General features: G+C 42.5%; 2 protein-coding genes across 5 annotated transcripts; both read left to right on the top strand.

The window, feature by feature from the left end:
- The first annotated feature begins 334 nt into the window (after positions 1-334).
- On the top strand, positions 335-7,691 carry LOC125306364 (protein tyrosine phosphatase type IVA 3-like). 2 transcript variants are annotated; one of them, XM_048261686.1, is made up of 6 exons: positions 335-500; positions 1,452-2,063; positions 2,314-2,406; positions 4,862-4,992; positions 6,456-6,530; positions 6,743-7,691. In XM_048261686.1, the coding sequence occupies exons 2-6, from the start codon at positions 1,959-1,961 to the stop codon at positions 6,858-6,860; spliced, it is 522 nt and encodes a 173-aa protein (XP_048117643.1). In that variant the 5' UTR covers positions 335-500; positions 1,452-1,958; the 3' UTR covers positions 6,861-7,691. The 2 variants fall into 2 exon arrangements, with proteins under 2 accessions (XP_048117643.1, XP_048117644.1); XM_048261687.1 differs by lacking the exon at positions 335-500 and adding an exon at positions 549-762.
- Positions 7,692-8,371: 680 nt separating this feature from the next.
- Positions 8,372-18,176, top strand: csnk2a1 (casein kinase 2, alpha 1 polypeptide). 3 transcript variants are annotated; one of them, XM_048261672.1, is made up of 15 exons: positions 8,372-8,474; positions 10,635-10,727; positions 10,834-10,902; positions 12,478-12,594; positions 12,699-12,810; positions 12,960-13,061; positions 13,756-13,806; positions 14,381-14,440; positions 14,662-14,745; positions 15,274-15,384; positions 15,555-15,656; positions 15,761-15,861; positions 16,056-16,204; positions 16,427-16,516; positions 16,994-18,176. In XM_048261672.1, exons 4-15 carry the CDS (start codon positions 12,494-12,496, stop codon positions 17,110-17,112), a joined length of 1,182 nt encoding a protein of 393 aa, XP_048117629.1. In that variant the 5' UTR covers positions 8,372-8,474; positions 10,635-10,727; positions 10,834-10,902; positions 12,478-12,493; the 3' UTR covers positions 17,113-18,176. The 3 variants fall into 3 exon arrangements, with proteins under 3 accessions (XP_048117629.1, XP_048117626.1, XP_048117628.1); XM_048261669.1 differs by having other exon boundaries at positions 10,831-10,902; XM_048261671.1 differs by lacking the exon at positions 8,372-8,474 and adding an exon at positions 8,994-9,066 and having other exon boundaries at positions 10,831-10,902.
- Positions 18,177-18,950: the final 774 nt, after the last annotated feature.

Raw genomic sequence — 18,950 nt, 5'->3', positions numbered from 1 at the left:
CTTATCCTTGTCATTTTGCATGCAAATGTCTTTAGAGTATTTGTGATAAACTGTATGTGGAAAGTCAAGGTTACACATAGGTCTAGCTGCATCCTTCCTCTGTGTGCAGGAGCCTATGGTATTAAACGTAAACTATTTATTCATCACATGACATTTACGTTCTGAATTAGAGTGGAGTACATTATTGGCGTTACCAAAGAATGACTTCTCTTCACGGTAGCTTACAACGTTACCTATTTGGCTCAGTTGCTGGTCTATTTTTATAGTGGGGCCGGGAGAGAGGGAGGGGCTGCTCTACTCGCAGCCTAAGAGCATTAAGTGTGCATTTGTTTGTGACATTAGCGGTTGAGTGCTGTCAGTGTCATATGGCAAGCCAAGGCAGCTTCAACTGGTTCAGAGCAGAGACAGTTATTAGTATTAACCATAGCGTCCGTTTACTGGGCGTTATTCCTTCTAGAGACTTGTGCGTAATACTGAACGGAGCTCAGCCCAACACCGAGGTAAGAGTCGCACGAGTTCGAGGAGCACTCAATGACCAGTGGTTGTTGGGAGGATTTGTGGATATTATGGTTCCGTTAGATATGTCGGTGCTCAGATAAATGTGCGGACATTTGACGCGGAGCACATTTAGCGTTTGGCAAGTGACTCGTTGGCTCGACTATGGAATATAAGTAGGCTATACGTCGCGGTTGAGTTCGTTTAGAACTTGATGTCACGCTGATTTTTTCCACCTGAGAACATGTGTCTGAGAAGTTTGCACAGGTGAGCGGTAGGTAGCCTACTCTCAGCTTGCGTTTAGGCTGCTTCGGGAACGTTTCATGTTATTGGAGACCTCTCATTACTGACTGATTCCAGGGGCGGACTGACACTGGACGTTCTGGAAAAGTCTGCTAGCTTTCATATGCCATTGTGCAGGCCAAATTTTAAAATGTCCAAATTTCAGTTGGTGGGCAGGAACTAGTAATACTGAACAATGAGTGACCCCATGTGAGGACTAATAGGCGTGATAACAGAAATTGTTGTATTTCAGTAATAAGGAGTTACATGTCATGGATTCAAGAGAAGTTGAATTTTCAGAATATGTGTGTTAAAATTTGTATCATCCCAAATGATTGTTGAACTTGTTTTTGTGATTGCTACTGCTACTGCTTGTCTAGGCTACTGATTATGTATGTCATAATAAATAATAGCAATCACACATTTTAGTTTTGTCCCAAGAGGCATCACACAAAATGTCATGTTCCTGCCTCTGAAATAAAGAAAGTAGTCCTTTTCCTTAACATATTGTCTTTAGTCACATATTAGTTAAAACATTAACGATACCACCATAGCCCAGACATACATAGTAGCTTATACAAAAATAAATAGCATATGTAAAAGATTGTTTAGGATTGGAATCTGTTGTATGCATACTCATCTCCAACTGGATTTTCTCTCTCTGCTTTTCACAGTATTGTATCCCAGCCTTGTTGATGGAGTTCTTGCAAAGGAGTGGAGATTACTGCCACGCCCAACATCTCATCGCTTAGGTCGCAGGGCAGTATGCCCATCTCTGCCCTTTGAATGCCCAAAGTGATCGCAGCCTGCCGTCCACACCGCTGTCTTTCTGACTGGCGATCACAAAGCAGACCAATGGGTTAAGGAGAGACGGGGGATCCAGGACAGTGTCACTCAACTGCAAGCACTCTACTCCCCACCGACCCTCCGCTCAGTCTCCCACGGCTGGACGCTGCACCACAGAGACCAGCCGAAGTCTGGTCCTACTCAGGCTGTTGACTGCTGGGGGGGTGATGGTCTGAGGGCTTTCTCTGTTGGCTCTCCGAGGCTGCTGACGGGAGAACATTGCATAGCGTGGAGGAGTACTCGGCTGTTTGCTTGCACACGGAGGGGTCTCGTTGGGTTCCGTGGAGGCTGGCCCGGCCTGGGTGTGCGTTTCTCCAGGAAGTGAGCTCCAGGGCATGGCCAGGATGAACCGGCCGGACCCCGTTGAGCTCTGCTACAAAAACATGCGCTTTCTCATCACGCACAACCCCACCAATGCCACTCTCAGCACGTTCATTGAGGTGAGATGCTCATTCACATGCATGCAGGCCAGCAATGTCAGTCCTAACCATATACTCAGAACTGATGTGTTGTGACTTTAATACTTTAATACTTTGTCATGACATGAAAAGCATGTTCACCATATTGTTGTAGTCATCTTAAAGTCTAACATTCACATGCAACATGACATGCATACACTACTTCTGGAACGGCTGAATGACCTTCAGTGACCTAAGAAAATCTGTTTACTTTCTGCTTTCTGTTTTGCAGGACTTGAAGAAGTATGGTGCAACGACAGTTGTGCGAGTGTGTGAGGTCACCTATGACAAAACACCCCTGGAGAAGGATGGGATTACAGTGATGGTAAAGGACTGCCCACCCACAAGCTCATCATACACATGATGTGTGTTTTTTGACTGGACACTTTTAACAGTTGCTAAGGTGTTGAGATCTGATCTGCTTTAGTAAAACTCTGGCGACCTCCTAAATATGGAGAGATTTGGAATTGAATTTGTTTTGGTTGATGATGTGACTTCTGTATCCCATCCTCTCTGCTCTGAGGAAGTGCATGCATGTGTTTGTGGCTGTCTCTCAAAACTGCACATAGACGGTTATTTCTTGGAAGCATGTGATAATAATTTTGCTGCATCTGAAATGGCCCTCCTGTTATTGTCCAGGGAACCTCATAGGTGGCTGCTTCACAAGCATGAGCACATTTCTCTATGATACGGGCTCTTTCATCAGAATGATGTCGTTTCCATGGTGAGGGATTGTGATTGCTCTTTGGTTTCCAGGATTTGTCTGCAACAATTGAAGCTCTGACATGGCGTCCCCTTTTGATGTCGATGAAGAAGCTGGCCCTCAGGAGTAAGCAGTGCTAGCGGGAGGACACTCAGGACATTCCCACCCCTTGTCCCCCTGTTTATTGTCAACCTGCTCCCGCTCTGTGTCCAGGAGTCACATGTGTTTTCAATTTGGCATGTCAACATTTCCCCGTTGCCATGGGGGCTGGAGTGTTTGACAAGGGGGCTTGACCACTCCCCTCCGTACTATAGGCTGTCTAACTCTCTGCCATCCAGTGTTAAGGTCATGTCAGAAGCTATTGGTCAAGGATAAGAGTTAGACATTTGGTTGATGGTTAAGAGAGAGGTAAGCAAGGTTTGTGTTGGTGTCCCACAGTATTGATTGGGCTCACTGATTAACATTAACACAAAATATTTGGCAGTAATCAGAAGTTCACATTTTGTAGTGGAGTGGAGAGGGTGACAGCCATCTCTTAAGACTTAGTCATGGTTTTAGTTGCCATGTTGTCAGTTGTCCATGGTTTCAGTGCCATGTTGACAACTAAGCTTACAGTTTCATTCATAGTCTTCCCTTAAATAAACAAAGACGTTGCCAGCTTGGCCTCTTTAATGCAGTTTACTTGGGCACCCAGTGTGTCACTTGTGGCTTTACCTGGCAGTGAAGACCATCACATAAGGACCATGTGACTCTTGGGGAAACTCCACTGATCTCTGAGTAGATGTGAACATTCTAGTTTGGCAGCTGTTATCTTTGGACACTGAGAATTGCTGGGCCATGCTGGTGAATAGTGTTCATAGTGAATAGTGTTGACTGCTGAGGTAATGTTTTTAATGTGTGCAGCCAGTCACACCGTCCATTGAACTCCTGCACAGATAGAACAAAAATAAGGTGTAAGTGATAGTAAGTGTTTGTTGACCGGAAACAGGTGCAGCCATCATCTGACCACCGTAGTGCTAAGTTGCCGGATGTACAGTAAATGCAAGTATGTATCTCAATGAATGTCTGCCGACATTAGACACATTTAGACCAAGGCAGTACTGCAGTCACCCAGCTGACGATAGTGCAGACTCCAAGGGACCTCTTGGAATTAATAGCTTACGGTGAACATTCCAGACAGGAGCAAGGCCTGTTAACCTCTTAGTGGATTTAAATGTTATATTTAACCTGCAGAGATTCTTGACTGCTTCAGCTGGAGGAGACGGCTCTTACGATGGTTGTTTGTGGTTCATCTTTGTCTGATTAAGGCAGAGGTTTAGCTTGTGTGGTTTCTGAATGGACAGGGTACTAGAATATTTACTAGATATGTTGTTGAAATACTTTGTGTAACCTCAATGATATTGCTGTGTGGAATTATCATTGTGAAATCACAGTGACAACCTATGTTAACAATCTACATACGTCTAAAGTAAACGGAGTCAAGTTTCTTGAAAGTAGCTGTCACTAAAGAGAAACTCCAACATTTCATTAAATCAGCATTTTATGACACCGTAGTTAACTCAGGGGCAGGACTGTCTTCATACGTCACATGGAAGTGCAAAATTGTGATGTTTGGTTGTAGTTGGGTTGCCATTTTATTATGTTGCACCACTACTTTGACATGCAGAGGAATTGGTGAGAATGCAGATGGTGACATAGTGTCCAAGCTAGGTCTGCTGGCGGTGTTGCCATGGTGATGGCCTGATGTTCTTGAGAAGCACACTATCTGTCTCAGGCGGTTTTCATTTGCACACCTGCATATTAACTCATATACTCATGCGTGTACTTATACCCAGTCAAAAACACATGCATGTGTGGATGCAATTCCTTTGAAATGGACAGAATCCATAAAATGTTATATCGATCATTTAATGGTAAATAAGTATATGTTAGTTGGTGAATTCAGATGACTATCAGAGACAAAGCAAATTTACCATTCATCATTAACAGGCTTAGGCTTGAGCCTCTTAAACTCTTTTCACTTTTGAGATTAGGCAGGTGGAAGCAGCTGTTCACTCTCTCTTTGTCTCCTTTGCAGGATTGGCCCTTTGATGATGGTGCTCCACCACCTACTAAGATAGTGGATGACTGGTTGTACTTGCTGAAGAACAAGTTCTGTGAGGATCCTGGCAGCTGTGTGGCTGTTCACTGTGTCGCTGGACTGGGTCGGTGAGTAGGATCTTGTCGCACTAAAACAGGGAAACATTGATATCCTTTTGAAAACTTGGCAGTACAGATGTGGCATCCTGAAGTAACGTTTCACTGTTTCTCAGCTGAATGGCACTGGTTGCCATGGGAAGGCAGATCTTATAGCTACCGTAGCGTTTGTAAGGCTGGTAAGCCCCCCCAGTCCTTAGCAGTCGGTGTATGCCCGTGAAAATGTGACCAGACGCTCAGTAAGTAGGAGCTTTAAGCTCTGATCAGGGTTTGCCCGTCCACTGGTAGTGTTAAGCTAAAGGCGTCCTTCCCACTGTGGCCCCTCAGCTGACCCCTGACCCAGGCTTCCCTCTGATGGGTGAGGCACCAGACTCTCTGACGTACTTCTGGGCCTCCCCAGGGAATGCTTGACAAGGTGCCAGTGTTTGTTTTAGCCAGTGCAGTTTGTTTTGGAATTTAAATGGAGATCATGCTGGCCCTCTGGTGTTCTCAAAAAAGCATTTCAAGTGGGGTATGAATGGCTGTCTTTGGAGGTCACATTCAATGAGCCACTTGCTGTGCTCACGTCCATGACGGTATATCCACAATACACAGTTTCTCCATGCACTCCTTTTTTTAATCCTTGGAGTTGAAGCTGAAGTTTGTTTGAGCCCTATGTCATCTTGTACTTCACTGCCCTGCCTATGTGCTGTTTCTTACATTTTGCATAAAATGTAGCATAAGCTTTTTGAATATAAGCCAAGTTAATAGCAGAAAGTAGTTTGCAGGGTAAAAACTGTATTTACATCAGATCATCTAGCACATCATCCATCAATCATCTCATATTGAGGACAAACTGCCCATCACTTTGAAGACTTGGAGATTATTTCATATAGAGTAGATGGATAAGATATGCAGGGTAGATGGATAGGGTAGATGGATAAGATATGCATATGCAATTTGGAGAAGAAATCTAGGACATGGCGCTTTTGAATCGTCTATTTGCTTTGATGACAGTAAGCAGGGGTCTCCTGACTAAAGATCACATGGATGACCGAGAACACTTGTATTAGTTTTCTTCCCATGTTGTGAGACAGACAAAGCTTAAACTAGGCAACACGGCTCACTTGACTGGTACTAGGAGACCGTTTTTCAACATCAATATTTTCATGAATACAGTATGTTGATGGTGGTAAACTTACATCATTGCAGTGTCTGCCATGGCTGCAGTGATTGGACTAATGTCTGTGAGTGCTGAAATATACACAGAAAAGATTAGTCCACATTAGATGTATGAGGCTTTTAGATGCATTCTGAGGCTTTTAGATGCATTTGAAGGGAGGGGAAAGACATTCTAAATCCATTCCCAAATGCTCACACTAGGTGGTACGCTTGTTCAGACGTCTTAAGTTATCCTGGAAAGCCTTTTCCTGGAAATGTTTTGCACAGGGGGAACATGGGCTGGTCTTTCTCAGAGCTTATTCTGTTCCCTGCAGAGCGCCTGTACTGGTTGCCTTGGCACTGATCGAGAGCGGGATGAAGTACGAGGATGCCATACAGTTCATCAGACAGTGAGTCAATCTTGAAACTGCACCCACAACACCACGCTCCCCACCCCCCATCACTTGCTTTGTTTATTTATTTCTACCCTTTTACGGGGCTGTAGAAAGTCACACTAAGACCATATTCATACACACTGAGCCCATAGAAAAATCAAGTGCATTTAAATTCATATACCGGTACTTGTAATTACATGGGTACTGTTCTTTGTTTATGCCCACAGGAAGCGCCGAGGAGCCATCAATAGCAAACAGCTGACGTATTTAGAGAAGTACAGGTCCAAGCAGAGACTGCGCTTCAAAGACCCACAAAACCACAAGAACAAATGCTCCATCATGTAATCCCAAGCCTTTCAATCAACACTGTGAAATGGACAGATGGCTAGGCCACAAAATCAATGCATTTAACTCATTAATCAAAGGACTGACTGACTTTTACTGTGGGATACCTGATTCACTGGGACTTCTCAATCTCAGGGCTGCTACAGACAAGCAACCATAATGTAGTAATATGAACTCAAGATTCTTTAATATAAAAAGGATTTACCCACCCTAATTGTTCCCTTTCAACTCCAGATCAATCACTGCACACTCTGATGGTTCACCCAGTCACCACTGTTGACTGCATTAACCTTATGAAAATCCTTTCATCATGAGTCATTTACTCAGAGGACACAGAATGGTTATTTATATGTTTGTCTCAAGGCTTGTTTATGAATCTGATTTAGTCAATGTATCTTAACATCAGTGCTTGTCAATTATGCTTTGTCCTCCTGTTTTTTTGTATGTAATTGTGTTGTTTCACATTGCATGTCACACCTTCAGCCTCCTTTCTTTAGCACCACTGAAACAATAATGGGGGGATCTACCACAAAGAGTGGCTCGTCCTTTAACAGAGCCATATTTTTGTACATTGTGATAATATAATACTCTGGGAACTGGGATGCCTCACCACTAGCTGCTTCTGGAAGAGATGTGGGGGTGAGTTGGGATGAGTTTGTGGTGATGGTGTTGATATTACAGTAGCTCTGTATTCAGATGGCTCCCCTTGTTTGTGTGTGTGCGTAAGAGAGAAGCGTCACAATGCTGTGAGGCTGGAATTGGACAACAACTCTTTCTCTGGGATTCTGCGTATCAGTCTGACTTCTGAAATAAAGGCCACAGTGAATGAAATTGACTCAATAAAGTGTTTAAGATGTGTTGCCATGTAGAATATGCACAAACATAACCCCTGAGAACAGCCTCGTCGTGTCACAGAAACGAAGCCATGAAAAGGATGCTGCTTTTTTTTGGATGTTTTTAAAACTGATGTTCTTGTTTGGAGGTACCGTAACCCTAAAAACAAAACACATTGTTGCCATAATGACCACAGACCTGTATGAGCCATATGAAGTGTACTGGTGTGAGTGTGACAATGGAATGTGTCATAGCTACAGTTTACAGTATGCTTTAGTTGTGACCTTAGTGTTGATTAACTGAAGTGAATACTGTGAAGCACTAAACACCTATGCATTAGATTGAGATTCTTTTGCAACTGAAGCTGGTTTCAATGCTGCAGACGGACTAATATGATATCACTGTGCTGTTTTGAAAAAGTGTACTTAACATGACTGAGACAACATTTTGACACTCTGGGCCTGTGGTGATGCTGCAGCTGCACATCTGCCCAGTGCCTATCAAAGATTAGTTAGGACCAACAGGTATTATAATGTTAGTCAAGGCGACTGCTACTGTTGCTTACTTTAATTCACACGTTTATACTGCAGCTGCAACTGAAATCTACCATCAATTTGGGTCCATAAGCCTCTGGTCAAACGAGGAGATCCCCGACTTTTTTTTTAGGCCAAATAGGCAATACCGGAAATGGTACCCCTTCCAGCAACAGGCTAGCCCTAGCTTATGGTATCGTCTACATCTGCGGGGTCCGCCATATTGTCAGCCGGGAGAGGCCGAGAGGTAATGTGGTTTAAAATCCTAAACCGTAAAACCTTTGAAAGCCCTCTTGGTTTTATTTTAATAGTTACAGACATCCCGAATCCATATTTACTAGTTGTGTGAGGTGAACGCCTTGGAATATCGTTTGACGAACTGGCCCACTAGCTAGCTAGCGATAGCTAACAAAATTCTAGACGGTGGAGCCATTGCTTGCTAGCTGTCTTATCCCGGCCAATTGTTAGTTAGCTATGGGTCATACAAAAGCCTTAAACCTTAACTCTAAATTTCGTTGTGCAAAGTGAGACTTTGTCATTGTGTTGATGTGCATTAATGCATTTTCTGAGCGACGCGTAGTTATTTTATGAGAATGTATGTTTCTTCATACTATTGCCTGCTAGGTATGCTTAGCTGGCTAACTCTTCCTTAACTAGCGGTAACGTTAGTGTGTCAGGCTTTCACCCGGCGTTGATGTAGTATGCAACACGACATTATGAGCATTTTAGTCGAATTGTAAAACTAACAAAAACAACATTTTTGTTTATTTAGGTTGTTTATTTTGTCAGAGAAGAAGAACATATACCGAACCAGTAATATCGCCGATATTTTATTCAAGGTATGGCTAAGGCGTGGCAGACCATTTTACCTACAGCTTGTGCGATGGCTTCACTAGAAACGTTATGCTATTTCGTTAGCTAACATCGGCTAGCACTAGCGAAACGGATTACTGATAGCTAGCTTGCCAAACGATAGCTAACGTTAACCAAGTGAAGTGAGGATTTCTTGCTAACTAACATAGCCGGTCCTTCGAAAAGACAAGTTCTGTTTTATTCTGTGGGTTCATTTACACGTGTTTTTATGACAATAGTGGGTTTAAAGGATTAACATGGCTTACCCTTAAATTCAGGCCAACGCCTCTGTGTCAACAATATTACGGTTAGCTTATCTTACGTTAGCTAGCCGGTTGCCGCACGTTATCTGTGCAACCTTGTTAACTTGCTTAAAAGACAGTCAAGTGACATTAGTCGATTAATTTGTAGTCAAAAGTGGTTTGGTTGGTAACGATGCTTTAAATGTATGTTTGTGAAACGCAACCATGTCATATAGAGGCACCTCCTCCGATCCTTGACGAGACCAATTTGATGGCTCTTCTTTCCGCAGTGCTGGATAATTCTAGTCAGCTCGCTAACGTTAGTATTCTAGTTGGGACCTATAGTTGGGACACTAGAAGCCATTGGTCCTGTCTCGGATAAAGATTGTGTTCTTATATTGTTATGATGACGTTGCTCATTGAATGTAGATGGAAAGTATTGTTGGACATAAGGTTACTAAGGTGCATGGCCCCTGACTTAATCGGCTATGGTGAATCTCTAATGGGCACCCATGCCCATAACCATAACACCGAAAATGGCTTACTAGCCAACTTAACATTTTGTTAAACATCCATGCATAGAATAGAAGGCTGTTAACATGTTGCACCGTGGGGGCATTATATTGCACAAATCAGACTATTTAAAACGAAGAACATGATTCTAAATATGAAATAAGCATGCATGGATTAGCCATATAGACATGTATTGGAATTAAAACGTTTTAAATGCGTGGTCAGGTCATTCACACTGGAACTGTAGGTCTAAATTGTGATCTACCACCTTGCAGAAGTTTCCCACAGGACATAATTAACACTGGGAAGAAGGGCAATTGTGTAATTTACGAGGAACTAAATGCATCAGTGAATCTACACATTTGGATGCTTCTAGGTGTAATTATCAAAGGGGAAGAAAAATGGAATCAAGTTGGCGTCAGTGGAAAAGTGTTGGTTAGAGGAGGCTGCTTGATCTGATGATGACAGATAACATTAGGTCCAGAGGATAGAAGATGCAATTAGCTCTGTCGTGTCCATACTTAACATTTGCCATTGCATATTTACATATTGATTAGCTGCATGCTGCCTGACCAGATAGCCAAGTACCTTTGACCTGACAGACACTGCTAAACCAGACCATACCTTTGCCAGTACCCCTAACATGACACCTTGTGCCCTGGATAATTAGCATGGTTTGAAAATTCACATCATGTGCTTCAGAGTAGCGAGAATCTGCATTTGAATTTGAATAAATAAATAATAATATAAAATAGAGTCTGTATACTGAGGTGTGATGGCTTGTTTCTGCATTGCTCCAGGTACTCAGGCATGAGAGAAGTGATGACCGTTTCAAGCACTAAGCCCTGCGCCTAGACTGTTTGGATGTCCTCTTTTGTATCAAACAAGATCAGGTGAGCATCTAAACTTGACCCCTACACAACATGTTTTAAACACATGACTGTGTAAGTGTGTATAGTAGGTATTTGATTGTAATATTGGACTTTCCCCCCCCAGTAGCCTATGCGACTCCATAAAGCCATCTCATCTCCTCCACCTGCCATCAGCTGTTCAGAGGAAATTGCTAAGGTAAAGCTGACTCAGCCTAAAGGCTTTGTTTATTGTTGCAGAAGTGACGGCTGGTGAAGAGACTTGAAAATATATTTTTGTGAAAAAATGTCTCCCCAGCCTTTAAATTCTATTAATTTAGATAGAGATGCACCAATACTGCATTTTGTTGTCTTTGTACTTGTACTCTGCATAATGACGATAAAGTTGAATCGAATCTAATTTAAATATAGAATTTTTAGGGTTGATATCGATAACCAATATTTATTGGTTTGTTGTGGCCGATACCGATACGATAACAATACGATACCGATACGATAATATTACTCTTGGAAAACAAATTGTGAAAAGTGAAGGGGACAGCATTTAATTGCAGTCATTTTACCTACCACCAACGACGGACAGAACTCATAGTCCTCAATGGTACAGCAGTGAACAACATATGTGGCTACCTTAAAGTGAACGTGACATCAGTGAGTTGCGAGTGAGTGGCCAGGGAGGGTGTCTGAACCGTTTTCATATCTATGGAGTAAACGCTCAATGCAGATAAACGGCTAGAAGCTGGGAAAAAGCTAGTGACCAAATCAGAGTTTGTGAAGGAAACTTATGCATAGTTTCAACTACTGGTAATTGAATAAAGCTGCAACTCCTCGGACTGTATCTTGAGTCTGTCTACTCTGTTGAGCACAACGTGCTGCAACAGAAGTGAAGGGGGTTAGTCCCGAAGGTTTTCATAACTTATATTGACCAGTCTGGAACTGAAGCAGGATTATGGTTAGCATATTTCTCGGTAATATTACAAAACCCAAGCCAACAAAATGCAAATATGATACTAAAATGATCTCTATCTCCTGATAGAGAAGACAAACCATTTTGTGGAATGATGCATCATCGTATGAAATTTGCAACGGTGTGACTCAAAAACAGCTTTTGGTAGCATAAGTGACATGTCGCTGTCTGCCACTCGTTGTCTAGCTGTATGGCATTCTGAGACGTCCTTAAATTCGAGACCATTAACCTATCCCTCGTTTCGATTTGAGACCTTGCAGTCAGATTTATCATTTGTTTATTCAAAGTCTCACGGCCAAAGTAGCCTGATTGGAAGTTTAGTTTGAATCTTGACCCGCGCTGTGCCCTGATTCAGTGCTGCCAAAACTCCGCTTACCCTCTCTGTCTGGGTTCCTGTGCGGTGCGCTGTGTGAGAGGGGGAGTGGCTACAGTCGAGCGGGGAAAGCCAATGTGTGCTTCTTTTACCGATATATTTAACGATACCTTTTGCATTACTTATCTAAACAACGTCATACTTGGCACTGCACTTACCCGTGCCCGTAGCAAGACACCTGTCAAGTTTAAAATCAATTGGACGAACGGTTCAAGAGATATGCGAATAACAGACACGCAGATAAACAGACAGACAGATGTTCCTGTCATTTATAGATAGATGACCAATTGGGAAGGTGGTTTCTTTCCTTATTAATTATATGATTTGGAGTGTTGCCCTATGTTAGATTTGAAAACTGAGCAAACTGGCAGTGTCATCATTGACCTTAGCTGTGTCTTGAACTGTGTAGCCTTCTCTCTCTCCCCTCTCCCCAGCCTGTGAAATCTCGACATGTCCGGCCCTGTGCCCAGCCGCTCCCGAGTTTACCCTGATGTAAATACACAGAGGCCCCGCGAGTACTGGGATTATGAGTCCCATGTGGTGGAATGGGGGTACGTAGCATCACTGCACCATTCATCTGCTTTTTAATTCAACTCACAGATCATGTTATGTTCTACATATTGCTGTTTCATGAGATTATATTTTTACTCTGCAGGAATCAAGATGACTACCAGCTGGTCCGGAAGCTTGGCCGTGGGAAATACAGTGAAGTGTTTGAGGCTATAAACATTACAAACAATGAGAAGGTTGTAGTCAAAATTCTCAAGGTAGGCCTCTACTCAAGGCATTTACTGTAGATGTGACTGTTCTACTGAGTGCAGCCTGTTTCTCTGTGGATCCATATTCCAGTTCATCATTGCTACTGTCCCTATGCCTTATAGTTTAACACTGTTTTGTCTGTCTTTTTCTCCTACAGCCAGTAAAAAAGAAGAAAATCAAGCGTGAGATTAAGATTCTTGAGAACCTGCGAGGAGGTCCCAACATAATCACACTTTTAGACATCGTCAAGGACCCTGTGGTGGGTATCTTTAGGATTCATGTGTTCCTCAGTCTGTAGTGATTTAGAATATGTAGGCTTTAAATACACACCACTACATTAACAGTTATACTAGCAGCTGTATTTCCACTCTGATAGCTTACATTTCTTCAAGGTACAATCTCATTCAACTTTCCTCTAGCAGAAATCTGGCCTTAAGCAAAAATGGTCCTCACATATTGTGCCTCAATGTATACGAAGTCCGCTCATGTGTCTCACGTCTTCTGAACCTGCCTTATTCTCCATTCTCTGGGTCTGGCTTTTTTCTTTCCTACTTTCCGCACCCTCCCTCAGTCCTTACTTTGGGACAGCACCTTGTAGACTTAACTTATTTATGTAGAACTTGTCAGTTAAATTTGTGTGGAATGCTCAGTAGATTCACTTGAGTATTGAGTTATGTGGTAGTGCATAGGGGCGGTGGTAGCATAGTGGTTAAGGAGCTGGGCTAGCATGCAAAAGTTGTGGGTTCAATTCCCAGCTTCCACCGTTGTGCCCTTGAGCAAGGCACTTAACCCCGGGGACAATGTAACAATGCCCTTGTAATATAATTGACCATGTAAGCTGCTTTGGAAAAAGCGTCTGTTCAATAAATAAATGTAAATGCATGTGATATGCAGTTTAGTATTTTAAAAGGAATCATTTAACCGTTTTTCCCCTTTATTCCCGAACCCTATAGTCCCGAACTCCAGCCCTGGTTTTTGAGCATGTGAACAACACAGACTTTAAGGTAAGAGTCCAGTACACGTTGAAGTCTGGATGATTACTGTATGTGTGCTTACTAAGGATGTGTTGATGCAGCTTGGGTCCCACTTTGGTCCCATTCACTACAGCGTATTTGGTCCCATTCTTTACAACTTTACATTCTTTACCACTTAGACTTAGGGACAAATATGTCGAAGCATAGAAGTTTTCTTTTTCTAGACAGAAAACTACTATTTAACTTCATGAGTAACCGCTAAATAATACATGAAAAATATGGTTCGAGTTGCGTTGTGATACACTTTGATCAGTTGTTATCAGTCGTTTATTATGTATGATAACACTGTTTACATTTCAAATGAAAGTATTTAAATGATAACTTCAAAACTATTGTGTAAACGAAGACAAAACTCATAGAAATAAGATAAGCAAGTTTTTATCATTATGCACAACATTTGAAAATGAGTCAAGAAAGCATTATTTCCTTTTGCAATGCCAGCATGTCCACCCTGCTCTACATGCAGACTAATCTCTTAACATGTTACCTTAGCTGTGCCTCAGGCAGTTACATTTTATTGATTTATTTTTTCTTTCCCTTGCAGCAATTGTATCAAACGTTATCAGACTATGACATTCGTTTCTACATGTATGAAATCTTAAAGGTAAGTCATGCTTGAATTGGCTTCAAACACTTTTATACTGGAGTCGAATTTTGAAGTTTAGTCATGTTTGTGTCTCGTAAAAAAGGGAGAAGATGCGATTTTCAGTTTCAGTTTCAGTTAGCTCATTTAATTTTATATCATGAGAAAATAAGTACATTTGTGGTTTCAGTATTGTTGTGATCATATGTGAGTTGTTATTGTTGTGATGTCTGAATGTACAGGCCCTGGACTACTGTCACAGTATGGGAATCATGCACAGAGATGTGAAGCCACACAATGTCATGATCGATCATGAGCACAGAAAGGTGAGCACCAAACTAGGGTGTTTAAGTTACCTTTTTAAGCTGCATCTATGTTAATTGGGGGTTTAATGCTGTATGTAGGGTGATTGTAGCCTGGTAAACCAGACCCTGGAATCTTTCAGATGAAGGGTCTGGCCACGAGTAATGAAAATGGCCCAATTCGAGGGGCGGCACCAAGCATGCATTTGAAACTCTCACTGCACGCAGTTGGATAACGCTACGACCAATCACAACAATTCATCAGTGTCAGTCATCAGTGTAGCTCGCCTTTGTCCCGCCTACACCGATTTGATTGGTCCCTCTCGCTCGAGAGATAGAAGAAATTTGGATCATTGCTCGTGGCCAGAGTATCTTGCGGGCACAATTCAAATTGTGCTCTCGCGAGAACTCTGGATTTCCAGGGTAGGGTGATTGTGGAGTGTTAAGATATTTTGTATTTATAGGATTCCATATGTTATTGCATGGATATAATAAATTCGGACCATCCTGTCGTTACTTTTTTTATTTACTGTGGTAATTATTACTCTTCAGCTTCGTCTGATTGACTGGGGCTTGGCGGAATTCTACCACCCAAACCAAGAGTACAACGTGCGGGTGGCATCTAGGTACTTCAAAGGTCCTGAGCTTCTGGTGGACTACCAGGTGAGGATGGTCTGGGGTGCTTGTGATCTATGTTTGACAAGTTAACATTACGGTGGCTTGTATTAGCTTCAGTGTTTTTCTGAGCTTATGTGTGAAACAGAACCATTCATTTTGTAATGTCATGTTTCAATGGGCATTTGTGATGAGGTTTTCTTTTCATTCATGTTCAGATGTACGACTACAGTCTGGACATGTGGAGTCTGGGGTGTATGCTGGCCAGTATGATTTTCCGCAAGGAGCCCTTTTTCCATGGCCATGACAATTATGATCAGGTATGACTTGTCCTGTTGTGCTACAGATGTTTTTGTTGTGAAAATGATATGTTTATTGAGCTTGTCTTGTTCTTTTTTATAATGCATGGACATTCTATTCTCAGCTGGTCCGCATTGCAAAGGTGCTGGGCACTGAGGACCTGTATGACTACATTGACAAATACAACATCGAGTTAGACCCACGGTTCAATGACATTCTGGGCAGGTACGAGTCGTCATGTTTGATATGGCATATGGGGTGTTTGTTTGCTTGCTCCTTATGTGAGTAAAGATGCTAGCAATTGGTTTCCTCAATATTTATATGTCTCAAGATAACATTCCTTCAGCTCTTTTGACTACAAAGTAAACATGGTTAGTTTACCCTGCAGCTCAGATATTTTGATGGTTTGTCGGTGGCAGGCATTCGCGCAAGAGATGGGAGCGCTTTGTGCACAGTGAGAACCAGCATCTGGTGAGCACTGAGGCCCTGGACTTCCTCGACAAGCTGCTACGCTACGATCACCAGGCGCGCCTCACAGCCAGAGAGGCCATGGATCATCCTTACTTTTGTAGGCCTCTCTTTCACACAGACAACATGACGCATTCTCACATTCTGTCAATTATACTGGATGTTAGAAGCATGAAATAGAAAAGAGAAGCTTCGTTAAGATGACTTGTGTATGCATAATGTTTATATTTGGACTAGACTGGCTGTGCAAGGCAAGGGGTTGTTCAAGGATGACCGCAACTGTTGCTGACCACTGTTTGTTTGCTTGACTGTTTGTTTGCAGACCCCATAGTGAAAGACCAGGGCCGGGGTGCTGCCACCACCAACATGGCTGCCAGCTCCACTCCAGTCAGCTCCTCCAGTATGATGGCCGGTAAGTGGGGTGACTGACCAGAGACTTTCTAATGAGGAGACACAGCACTCAAAAAATCCTCCATAGAAATGTATGGGGTTAGTTTGTAACGCCAATATGGCAGTTGTCTACACATCACACCCCTTCCGTGGCAAAACGTCGACATGTGAATACATTGAGCCAATCATGTGCTGTGTTGTGAAGACATCGTGCCAATCATGTGTTGTGATCTCGCTGCTGGAGCAAGATTGATGTTGTGAAGCCTTGCGCACCCACATTTCTGCTGAAATAGATGCCCGATAAGTGCCCAAAAAGCGTTGCAATATGGCCGCCGAGTGGAGGGACTTGCCTAAAAGGACTGACTTAGCAGATCTCTCTAATGTTACTGCCCAAGGTCATCATAAAGGATGTGCCAGTCGTGTGCTAGTGTAACCCTGTAATGTATGGAGCACTTGGTGCCTTTGTTTCTATGCTAAGCTGGACCTTCTCTTCTCTCAGGCATCACCTCTATGACCTCCACCACACAACCGATGGCCAACATCGCTGGCTCTCCCGTGATCTCCGCCCCCAACACGCTGGCCACGCAGGTCCCTGCTGCCACCGGAGCGCAGCCCTGAGGGACCCTCCCCACAGACAGACACCCACCCACCCATCCTCCCACCTGGCCATCTCTGTCTCTTAACCTCTGAACCCTCCCCTCCTAGGCACAGTGACTGGCCCATGCTCCTTCTTCTGATTATGTTGAGAATTTCCCCTGAATTAATGTTCCCTACAGTCACCTTGCCCTCCGTTCATTTTAACCAGGGTTGTGGACTCCAAAAGAAATATACTGCTGCACCTGCCTGGATGTGTTAGAGTTCCGGGCACTCACTCTCATAACGACTCTAGGAACGCAATTACAATGTAGACCTGACGAAGGATAATAAAATTTATTTTATATGTCCCAGACGTACATTCTTGTCTGCAACTAGGTGAATCCTCTCGTTTGTGCATTTGTTTATTTTTTTTTTATTATTATTATTTGTTTGTTTTGGCTTTTATTTTTCCTCTCCTGTAGTGTTTCTATCGGGCGTTTCTACACTGTGAACCTGGACATAAGCGCAGCAGCACACATACCACTGATCAGGACGTGTGCCCCCTCCCCAACTCCAGTGGTGTGCAGCGCTGCTGCAGTGCGCTGGGGGGAGTGGGAAGCTGGAGCTGTGTGCTGTACAAGCACACCTGGATATGGAGGCCTGGCCCACGCCCTCCACTTACTGTTCAAATGTGTTTGCCCAGTGCTGGGCTCACAGGGTCAATAATAATATGCCAATTTTTGCGTTCCTTTCACTCTTGGTGTGTATGTCAATGTGAGTGTAGGAGTGTGTGTGTTTTCTTTTTAAGGTTTTAAGCTGACATTTATAACCATGAAGAATTTTTTTTGTAACAATTTTTGTTCTTGAGAGGATGCAATCCAGTGCTAAACATTTTCTTTCGGTGTGAGAAATAAACCCTTAAAGAGGTGAAGCACCCTTTTACAATTTGCATGTGGTGTATTTACTGTAAACTGCACAGACTGACCGACTGAACGAACGACACAAGCAATTCTGTAGGTTTTATTTAACTCCAGTGCTACTACATGCTTAGACTTTCTATAGGTTATAATTCATTTAAATGGTTCATAAAATTGTACTTATTTTGGTCTTGTCATTTGTGAAATATTTGATGTGAAAGAGTAGTTCTAGAATGGACTGAACAAAGGTTCAAACCTGCCTGTGATCAGTGTGAGAATTTAAAAGCTAATGAAATAACTTAATGTATTGTAAATTAAATCATTTAAGGTTTGCAATAGATCTTTTGCAGTTAAAATATTTTCTTGTTTTATAAATCATTTCAATGAAAAAATATATTGTTTTAAGAAAAATAACTGTCTTGATTTTTCCACTGAATCCACCATAAATGTGTTTTTTTTTTTTTTTTGGTTTTATTTAAGTAGTCTTAAAGTTGGATAATCTCACTCGGTGAACATGGTGTTGGGAGCCATGCTTTCTCTCCTGATGCTAAAGGCCTGAATGTAATTAATTTAGTGGCTTAAAAGAAGCTTGGGGTTGTCCATCCTACAGTTAGGATAGCCAATACAATGATCCGATCGAGATGAAATGTGCAGTGCCAGTTACTCTACTGACATCTAGTGGTTCATTGAAGCCTCAGTATGTACAAGTAATCCAGACATGGCATCAATTGAAAAGTTTTAGGTTAAGGTTAAAACATTTTCAGTCTCATGGAAAGGTTCAAGATGATTCTGCCCATACGCTCTTGATCTAATATGAAAATAGAATATCGTGGCAGCATAGGGTTGGTGAAATGAGTTAATGGCTTGGGTTTTAATATTCAATAAGCGGTACAGTGCTCCCATTGATTTTTTTGTGCAAGTGGTTGCCAAGCTGTCCTAGTTTTTGACGTAACTGAAGCAATC

The sequence above is a fragment of the Alosa alosa genome, chromosome 13 (genome assembly GCF_017589495.1).
Source record: "Alosa alosa isolate M-15738 ecotype Scorff River chromosome 13, AALO_Geno_1.1, whole genome shotgun sequence".
Taxonomy (NCBI): domain Eukaryota; kingdom Metazoa; phylum Chordata; class Actinopteri; order Clupeiformes; family Clupeidae; genus Alosa; species Alosa alosa.
The sequence above is the reverse complement of the archived record's forward strand: the minus strand, read 5'-3'. Positions and strand labels throughout refer to the sequence as shown.

Excerpts from the sequence above, each read along its gene's own strand:
- LOC125306364 (XM_048261686.1), top strand. The coding sequence starts at position 1,959 with ATGGCCAGGATGAACCGGCCGGACCCCGTTGAGCTCTGCTACAAAAAC. Across the intron at positions 4,993-6,455 it reads TGTGTCGCTGGACTGGGTCG|AGCGCCTGTACTGGTTGCCT; the intron begins GTGAGTAGGATC and ends TGTTCCCTGCAG. Across the intron at positions 6,531-6,742 it reads GCCATACAGTTCATCAGACA|GAAGCGCCGAGGAGCCATCA; the intron begins GTGAGTCAATCT and ends TTATGCCCACAG.
- csnk2a1 (XM_048261672.1), top strand. The coding sequence starts at position 12,494 with ATGTCCGGCCCTGTGCCCAGCCGCTCCCGAGTTTACCCTGATGTAAAT. Across the intron at positions 15,862-16,055 it reads TTCAATGACATTCTGGGCAG|GCATTCGCGCAAGAGATGGG; the intron begins GTACGAGTCGTC and ends TGTCGGTGGCAG. Across the intron at positions 16,205-16,426 it reads CATGGATCATCCTTACTTTT|ACCCCATAGTGAAAGACCAG; the intron begins GTAGGCCTCTCT and ends GTTTGTTTGCAG.